The following is a 9696-nucleotide window of genomic DNA, read 5'->3' on the forward strand; positions in this document are numbered from 1 at the left end:
TTCTATTTTACTCTTTAATGTAAAAATAATAGTTTTGGTCAAAGATTGACACTCTGGGAAGACTGGCCATGATTATCTAGTAGAATCCTGTATTTTCTTGAATATACCCAGAAACCTCTGCATGTATCCCAGGGATATTGGACCCTAGTTTGAGAATGTGGGCCTAGAGGATCCTCTGAAGTCCTTCCAGTGTCAGGTCAAGGTCAAGCCCTGGCTCTGGCATTAAACAGAGGGAGTACAGTCCAGCTTCCATCTACACATGAGTTCAGTTGACTCATCTCTAAGACAGAAGGGCCAGTCCCTGCCTGCTCTGCCTCCCCAGTGGTTAGGGAGGTTGAAAGGGGGCAGTTTGCACTGGGTGCTTGGTGCTTTGGACCGAGGGGCATGGAGTGTCAGCTCTGCGGAAGCAGCCCTTGAAGATGCTGGAAGCCCCTCCACTCGGGGGAGATCAGTGCTTCCTGAGACCAACCCATCCTAAGTCCTAATAGAGCTTTCCCGGAAAGTGACCTCAAGGAGAGGCCAGGCTTCCTGCTAAGTGGGGTGGGCGGAGGACCTTCCAGTTCCTTCTCGGGCCCTTATATGGTCCCTGTACTACTGGCCAGGCCAAGCGGACCAGAGCCCAGGGCTGTGCTGAGTCCTCTGAGGACAGGCCTGAGCTCTTCTCAGCCCTTTCAGGAGCCGTGACAGATGGGTGATGGAACTTCGCCAATGTCACTCTACCTGCCCAGCTTGGCGTTGCCGGCCCCGTGTGAACTCAGACAGGCTCTCGTGAAGTCAGAGTACCTGGGAGGAGTCCTCCAGCAAGAGTCTCAACTGTGGTACATGCTTGTCCCTTTGGATGGTGGGCTAATGTGTCCTCTCAACCCTCCTGTGTTGTTGTGCATCAACCGTGTTCCTATTTCCTCCATTCAGTTCAATTCCTTGACCTTGACCTGGAGATGCTGGGTATTATGTGCTATCCAAGGGCTCACAGTCTAGGGGAGCACCATTGAAAAGAATCTTCTGTGATGATGGAAATGTTCTGTATCTGCACTGACCTAATTGCCAGTGCAACTAAGGAACTGAGTTTAAAATTTTATTTAATTATTCAGATTTCAAAATTCGATCAAAAAATGGACAGAAGATCTGAATAGACATTTTTCGAAAGAAAACATACAGATGGCCAACAGGTACATGAAAAGATGCTTGACACCACTGATCATCAGGGAAATGCAAATCAAAACCACAATAAGCTATCACCTCACACCTGTTAGAATACCTAAAATAAAAAGGACAAGAAATGACAAGTGTCGGTAAGGATATGGTGAAAAGGAAACCCTTGTGCTCTACTGGTGGGAATGTGAATCAGTGCAGCCACTGTGGAAAACAGTATGGAGGTTCCTCAAAATATTAATTAAACCAATCTGTCCATCTGCTATAAGATCCAGCAATCCCACTCCTGGGTGTTTATCTGAATAAAACAGAAACACTAATTCAGAAAGATATATGCACCCTCATGTTCACTGCAGCATTATTTACAGTAGCCAAGATATGGAAACAACTTAAGTGCCCACCAGTGGGTGAATGGAAGATGTGATGTATATATATATGCAATGGAATATTACTCGGCCCTAAAAAAAGAAGGAAATCTTGCCATGTGCAACGCATGGATGAAGCTTGAGGGCATCATGCTGAGTGAAGTCAGTCAGACTGAGAAGGACAGATACCTAGGATCTCACTTATATGTGGAATCTAAGCAAAAACAAAACCAGAAAACAACCAAGGTCATAGATACAGAGAACAAATGGGTGTTGCCAGAGGTGAGGGGTGAGGTGGGGGGGTGAGATGGGTGAAGGGGGCCTCATTGTCCCGGCTAGGACCCCCAGGACAGTATTAGTGAAAGTGAACATTCTTGTCTTGTTCCTGCCCTGAGGGGGAAAGTCTTTAACCTTGATGTGATGTTTAGTTTGCTCTCCATGTCTTTTCAGATCTCTTTAAGATTATGTTTATTTTGAGGGGTGCTTGGGTGGTTCAGTCGGTTAAGCATCTGACTCTTGATGTTGAACCAGGTCATGATCTGACCTCAGTCAGATCGTGGGATCGAGCTCTACACTGACAGTGCAGAGCCTGCTTGGGATTTGCTCTCTCTGCCCCTCCCCCACTTGGAGAGGAGTGCTCTCTCTCTCTCCCTCTCTCTCCCCCTCTCTCCCCACCCCCTCTCTTTCTCTCAGAAATAAATAAAAACTTTTTAAAAGATTGTGTTTATTTTGAATGTTTTTTAATGTTTATTTTTGAGACACAGAGAGAGTATGCACGAGCAGGGAAGGCGCAGAGAGAGAGGGACAGAGACTTTGAAGCAGGCTCCTCACTGTCAGTGCAAGGGCTCGAACCCACAAATTGTGAGATCGTGACCTGAGCTGAAGTCAGATGCTCAACCGACTGAGTCATTCAGGCGCCCCAAGATTATGTTTATTTTGTATGTGTTATTATACATAGTAACAGAAAACTCAAACAATAAGATACAAAGAAGAAAATAAAATCTCTCCCAAATCCCACCACCACCAGTACACTGGCTGGCTCTTTCTAGGCATATATACGTGTATGGAAAATCCATGTAACTTTACTTAAATATGACCTGTTTTGCAACTGGGCTTTTTTTCTCCATATTGTTTCATGGTCATCTTCCCAGGCCTGTGACCAAAGATTTGCATTATCATCTGATATCTGTCATGTTCTCTTGTAAAACTCAATCATTTATTTGAACAACTCTCTCTCCATGAATGTCTAAGTTGCTTCCCTTTTCCCCCACTATTATAAGCAAGACTGAACATCCTCATTATATCCTTCCCAAGATTGTATGTTGTAAGGTTTTTCCTTTTCTTTTGTTTTCTTTCAATCTTTGTCACTAGAGATCTTGGGGTAGGGAACTAACATGATCAGAAGGAGGCTTCAGAAAAATGAACTCTGGGCATTCCCAACTTACTGTGTGACCTTAGGCAAATCCTTTCCCCTCTCTGGGTCTCTCCATTTCCTTCATTTGGAAATTGAAAGGATTCGTCTAAGTAACTGGTTACCAAACCTGGCTGTATATTGACATCACCTGGGAGTTTTAAAAGCCACCGACACCTGAGTCTCATTCCTGGAGAGTTGGATTTAATTAATATGGGGTATAGCCAGGGCAGTGGAACTTTTAATCTCCTTGAGACTCGTTGAAGATCCTTCCTGCTCGAGTTTTGTAGAAAGGATGCTGTGGGGCAACGAAAAGATCTGTTCTTGGCATCCAGCAGGCCTGGGTTTGAATCCCAGCTCATTCGCTCCTGGTGTGTGACCCTTCACCTTCTCCAAACTTCCAATTCCCTGTTCTTGGGGGTGGAGTCGGGGAGTGGTTAAAATCCCTGCCCACCACACAGGGTTTCTGCTAGTAGAAAAGATTCCTGCACAAGTGGGATGAGTAGTGACTCCTGTTCTTTTCTTGACCAAAGAGCCAACCTCTGGGCAACAAAGTGGAAATGGAGATAGTAAACATGTTGGAAAAAAACGCAACGCTTCTCAAATTCGGCTACCACTTTACCCAGCAGGGGCCCCGGCTGCGGGCGTCCAACGCAATGATGAACAACAACGACCTTGGTAAGTGGAAATGTGCTACCCAAAAACCTGCCCGTGGCTTTCCCACCTGTCCTGGAGGTTGTGGGGGTGGTGTGCGGATATGGCAAGGAATGTTCCACTGATACCTTCTCCAAGGGAGCCCTCTTCTTGAGCCTCACTCCTGACTACCACCTTGGTTACATTTTCTAGTTTTCTGTATTGGCGCCCGGCCTGCTGCCTCCCCTAGACTGTGGGTGCCTCATCTGCAGGAGCTGAGGCTGAGCACTCCTCCCCTCCCCGGGGGGCTCAGCACAGCGCAGGGCTGGAGCCCAAGCGCACCCTGGGCGCCTTGTTTGGCTGAGTGAGAGGACATGTGGCGGGCCACAGGCTCACCGTGAGTCTTTTCCTCTTTGAATACCCTCCTCTGAGCTCAGAGTCCTCTCAGGACCATCGGGTCTGGCTCTAGTCCCTGCCCCCAAAGCCACCAACTAGCACCACTACCCAAACCCCATGCCTGGGAAACCTCATAGCACTTTTAAGGTAAAAATTGAAAATGTAATTTAAACAGGTTACATTCATTTCTTCTCAGTTAAAGGCATAGTTGTTATTTTTTTTTTCCAAAAAGGAAACAAAAGAAAATGTCATATTTTTATGAGCATCTGCCCAATAGGTATACAAGTCAGTTAATGAAAAGTGAGATCAGTCATTGACTGACTTACAGGCGTCTGTTCTCAACCTCTGTGCGTAGTTATTTATGATGGGTATTCCTGCTGGCTGCTAAAAGGACTTGACACTGTGTACAAAATGGACTATGTCTGCTAAGGCTGTAGGAAAATAAGAGGGAAAAACAGCAAGAAAAGGAGGAGGCCTAATATGTTAACATAATTGATCATTACATTTAGCTGTGAGTTTTCTAGAACCAAGGCAAGAAGACAAACCAAGTTACATTATTCTTATTACCAAAGAGAAGGAAGTATACAAGTTCAGAAAGAAAGAAAAAGGATGAGAGCTTCTTTCTGGGATTGGATTATGAAATAACTATATGTTCTAAAGGAAAAGGTCTTCGGTGAGTTTTTGATCAGATTCAAGCCTGTTCTACACATGGGGGTTTTGGTTTTTGCTTCGAGCACTCAGCAAAATGCAAATAGCCTAATACTAAAGCACATCTCAAATCTGAGGCACGTCATTTCTAGTGATGAGTCTGAGGCTAGGTTAACACCCGGAAAAATAGAGGGGGGTGTGTAGGTGTGTGTGCACAGACCCGATGCACAGAGAACCACGTACACTTTAGATTGAGTTACTCAATTCAACAGATGTTGGTCAAAGTCCTGTAGGGCACTGGGTGTTGAAGTTACAGGTTCCTGCTCTAGAAGGACATGTTCCCTGCCATCCTTCTGACCACATCGTTCTTATGCCTCAGTTGATAGAGCGCTACCACAGTACCTATAAGTTATTCATTCATTGCTCGCCACATAGATGCCATTTTTTCTAGAGCTGCGGGTCTAGAAAAGTCCATACAACAAAGAGACAAAAATGCACCTAGTATCCTGGTTTATCTGAAGTGCCCTTATTTAAAATAAACACAAACAGGGGCGCCTGGGTGGCTCAGTCGGTTAAGCGTCCGACTTCAGCTCAGGTCGCGATCTCACAGACAGTGAGTTCGAGCCCCGCGTCGGGCTCTGGGCTGATGGCTCAGAGCCTGGAGCCTGCTTCCGATTCTGTGTCTCCCTCTCTCTCTGCCCCTCCCCCATTCATGCTCTGTCTCTCTCTGTCCCCAAAATAAATAAACGTTAAAAAAAATAAAATAAAATAAACACAAACAAATAATTATCAGTCATTATTATGGTATAACAGAGGTGATAGCTACCCTGAACTGTTGAGGAAGGCCAGCAATCTAGATGCTTGTGGCCAGCTGTGATCTGGCTTCAAAACCAGCACTAAAGGCCTTGAGTTCTGTTCCAACATGCCATAGCCTGACATTTTCCCCTCCCAGTTTAGATTAAGCTTCTTTTGTGCCCAGGGCTGCCTATCCCAGGGCTAACCCAGCTTTTGTCTTCTAGTGGCAAAATGGTCTGGAGGCCTTTTCTAGGGACAGAAGTTCCGGATGACCGGAGGTCAGGGGTGCTGCGGTGGGGGAGGGGCACCAGGATCAGCTGTGGGTTGGATAACCTGGCCCTTGGGGACGCACCCAGTCCTGAGAGTCTGTGACTCCAAATCCCAGGCCCGACTCCTATCTCCAGCAGCTTCTGAGGTTCTGGCCGGGCCCTAGGGTGCTGGAGCTGGAAGGCCTTCACCCCCCAGTTCCCTTACAGGAAAACAGAAGCCTGGGAGGGACTGTCCTTCTAGGCAGTGGCTCAGCCAAGTCACACCAGAGATTACAGCAGGCACTTTTGGAGCAACTTTTGTGTCCCAGGACTGTGCCAGGGGACATAAAGGGAGCAGAAAGGCTAGTTCCTTGACTCCAGAGCCTTTAAAACAACCTTACGGGAGAGAAAAGACTCAAGGGCGTGCCTAAAAATTCAAGAATGCCTACACCCTGTACCCAGACAACGTGAGGAAGTGACTTGTGAAGACAGAGTCCAGTTAAGCAAAACATCCCCATTGGAAGTGGGCCTTTAGCCAGCCTTGCAAGGAAGTGCTAGATGGTGGGGGAGGTCAGGAGGCATTCTTGGTGGGGGGACCTAGTATTTTAGATAGGGGAGACAAAGATCCAAAAGGTTTGGAGGGACTGTTAGAGGGAGTTAGACCTAGAAGGAAAAGCAGGAACTCACAGAGAAGGGAGGGAAGGGCATTCCAAGCAGAAGGAACAGAGTGGGCAAAGGTAGGACCAGGAGTTTGGTGATGAAAGCCGGTGGGAAGTGAGACTGTGGCAGTTTCCTGGACAGGACTTGACAGGTGATAAAAATAATGGGCCTCCGGGTCACCCCAAGGAACTGTGCAGCTCTTCCTTTGGGGTTTCCCGCCAAAGGAATTAGAGCAGAGTCATTTAAGTGATTACATGCAACATTGAGTGTTGTTTGGTGAAGTAGTATTTCTAGCTTTGAAGGCCAGTTTGTGCCCATCTGCTAATTTTTATAACAAACGCATCTGCTTCTGATAGCGTACCAGTCTCCTCCTGCAAAAGAGAAGTCCTTTCTTTGCAGCATGTTCTCATCCCGCTGTCAGTGCTCTGATGAAGCAAGCTTCCATGCTTTCCAGCTGAATGTTTCTTTATCCCCGAGAGCCTCCTGCAGGCCCTGCCCAGCCACTGTGGTGGTCAGCAGTGTTTGCCGTCAAGGAGAGCGGACCGGGCCCAGCCTCTCCAGTTTTCTGACTCAAGCCTGCCTCTGCTGGCTCCGGGCGCCCTACTTGGTAGTCTCCACTGGGTTTTGCCTGCCTGTAGGGTGGGTGGGCTCTTCCTTGGGGGATATTGATCCCCGAGGCCAGAGGTCAGCCAGTGCCTCTGTAGCTTTCCGGGACCCATTCTGACTGGCGTGTCTTGGGTCCTTCCCATCCTGTGCACCGAGCTGCTAACAGAGTGTCCTGTGGAGAGAGAGTAGGGCACCAGGCATACGGCGGTGTCAGGGAGGAGCCGCGGATCCCCATCTATGTTTTCCCACAGCGATACCTCAGATGACTCCTCCCTCTACACTATTTATAGCTCAGAGGCTAAGCATGGCTCTCAGGTCCTGTAAATCTGCCCCCGAAGCTCTCTCCACTTAATGAAATCTGAATTGCCAACTCCAAGTGAAGACCGCTGTATGTGTGGAGGTGGGGAGGGGAGGAGGATTAACATGTTTAAAAGCAGCAAACACTCCTTCATGGGAAAGTCTCTCTTCTGTATTCTCAAGGAGGACTTTCCGAACAAGTACCCCAGATCAATTCCATCATCTTCCCCCAAAACCATCTCAGGAAAAGGTGTTAACTTTCCTCACAGCCATTCAAGCCAGAAATCTGGGCCTCTCCCTGTATGCTGCCCCCTCCCCAGCCGGTCAGTCACCTCCTGGCCACCTCCCTTGCCTGCCTCATGTCAAGCCCTCAGCACATTCGCCTCACATCCTGCGACTTCTGTGGGCTCTCGAGCTTTTCTAGGGCGAGGATCTCTCACGGGGTGCCCATCCCAAGGTTGGTTCTGTCACTCTGCTTAGTACACTTGCTGGGCTCCCACTGCTGTCAGGAGCGAGTCCTGGGCACGGCCCACATGACCCTTAACGATCATAGCTGATGCTTACATAGCGCTTCCTGTGTGCCAGGCACTGCTGTGAACACTTCCTATCTTATGCATGTGAGGCTCCCAACAACCAGGTGAATTAGATCCTACTATCGTCCCCACTCTACAGTGAGGCAAGAGATAAGAATACCTGCAGTCACTGGATGCAAGAAGGGTTTGGGCCGAAGCCTGGTCTGGGAGCCTGTGCCCCCCACCTCCCCTCTTGGTGAGAGGCCCTGCTGGACTTCTCTCTCGACACCCCTGACAGGCCATCCTCTTGCTTTGTATCAGCACCAACCAGGCCAGGTAGCTTGAGTGTGCCTCCCAGTGACCCAGGCCAAAGTATCCCTGTAGAGGGCCATTCCTCCTAACCTTTCCCTTCCCACAGTCTATCCTTTTACCCTTCAAGGTTCAGTGGACCCGTTCCCTGCCATCCTTCTGACCACGCCATTCATTCTGCCTCATAGTTGATAGAGAGCTACCTGAGTACTTGTAATATTTCATCAAACTTACTGTTGGTATAGCTTGGTGCCCTGTTAAGCTAGATCTTTATTTCTGATCCTGGTGCCTGGCATATAATAGCACCCAGTACATGCCATTGAATATACAAGTGAATCTAAAATGCTTCTCAAAGACGTGATGGAGATGTTCAAGTTTGGCAGGAAGTGGTGCAAGGAGTTTGAGCAGCAGATAGAGGCTGGCCCAGAAGATTTGAGATTCCTTCTGGCTTGGACAGTACGTGAGTCTGGCAGTTGCAATAAGGGTTTTTGCTTCAATGGAAGTAAAAAGCAGACTGAATTGAGGGAAGATATGGGGAGACTTGGCTCCTACTTCCAGTTCCATCACATACTCACCGTGACTTGGGCCAAGTTACTTCCCTCTCTTGGCCTCAATTTCCTTCGTCCTCAAAATGGAGAAAAATAATACTTGAGTAAGTGGCTGCTTTGCCCTTCTCCCCATCCAGTCCTTGTAAGAGTGAGTGCCAGCTAGGGAAACTGCACAGACCCAGCCCAGGGTACACGGCGAGGGCACGTGGGGGAAAAAGAAATCTGGGATCCCTATCTGTGCCCCGAGCCATGGGCTGGAGACGCAAGTTCCTGTCCTGATTCTGCCACTCGCTCTTAGGGACCCTAAGACTTTTTCTTCTCGCTTCTCCAGGGAAAAGGAGCTAATGTCCTGGTGAGGATCAGATGTGTGAAATCTATGTAGACAGACCCAGGTTGTACTGAGGGAGGTGCTGGACTGAGGCTCCAGATGAGCCACACACCTTGTTTCTGTCTAGTACCAGCTTTATTCGAGCAAGAAACATAGCCTCTCTGCCATACTTTCCTTATCTATAAGTGGGAACAGTAACAACGCCCACATTCCAGAATTGGTGGTGGAGCTCCAGCGAGGTACTGCGTGTTAGCATGCTTGCTAACGTGATACTTAAAAGTCTAGTTCATGTAAACCCTCTGGTCACTTTGGACAAAATGTTTCCACTCTTTGGGTTTTGTTCCCTGACATTTCCAAGCTGTCAGACGTTCTGGTAGTCTCTAGGACCTGAGCCGGATGCTGTGTCTTCTCTGGGAGACTGCCCACCGACATACATTCATTACTCTTCTCACAGGGGTGGAGGGGTGGGTAGGAGGAGCTCAGGCACAGGGTGAACTCCAGGCCCTGGACTGGGTGACCCGTGTGCCCCTGCTCCCAGCCACAACCTGAGTAACCACGCCTTCCTGGGCGGCTCTGCTTTATATGCTCCGTGTCACGCACAAGCTGATTCGGTTCTTGTTGCAGCTCGTATGCGTCGATCTGGTGGCCGCAGGTCTACCGGCTCAGCTCGGGAACTGGAAGACATCTAAGTATAGACAGCCTTTTTTCCTCTTCTGCAATAGCTACCTGTCTCTGCCACACCAGCAGCCCCCTTGACTGCCACCTACCAGTTCTCCAGACCTCTTTGA

General features: G+C 48.4%; 1 protein-coding gene across 2 annotated transcripts in view; it reads left to right on the forward strand.

Moving 5' to 3' along the window:
* Positions 1-9696, forward strand: part of TMOD1 (tropomodulin 1) — an 87590-nt gene that overhangs the window by 75591 nt on the left and 2303 nt on the right. For both annotated transcript variants that reach the window (XM_043567465.1, XM_043567466.1), the window contains exon 9: positions 3462-3606. In XM_043567465.1, the coding sequence (XP_043423400.1) occupies positions 3462-3606 (145 nt within the window). The remainder of the gene's footprint in view (positions 1-3461; positions 3607-9696) is intronic.

Source organism: Prionailurus bengalensis, chromosome D4 (genome assembly GCF_016509475.1).
Source record: "Prionailurus bengalensis isolate Pbe53 chromosome D4, Fcat_Pben_1.1_paternal_pri, whole genome shotgun sequence".
In the NCBI taxonomy this organism is placed as follows: Eukaryota; Metazoa; Chordata; class Mammalia; order Carnivora; family Felidae; genus Prionailurus; species Prionailurus bengalensis.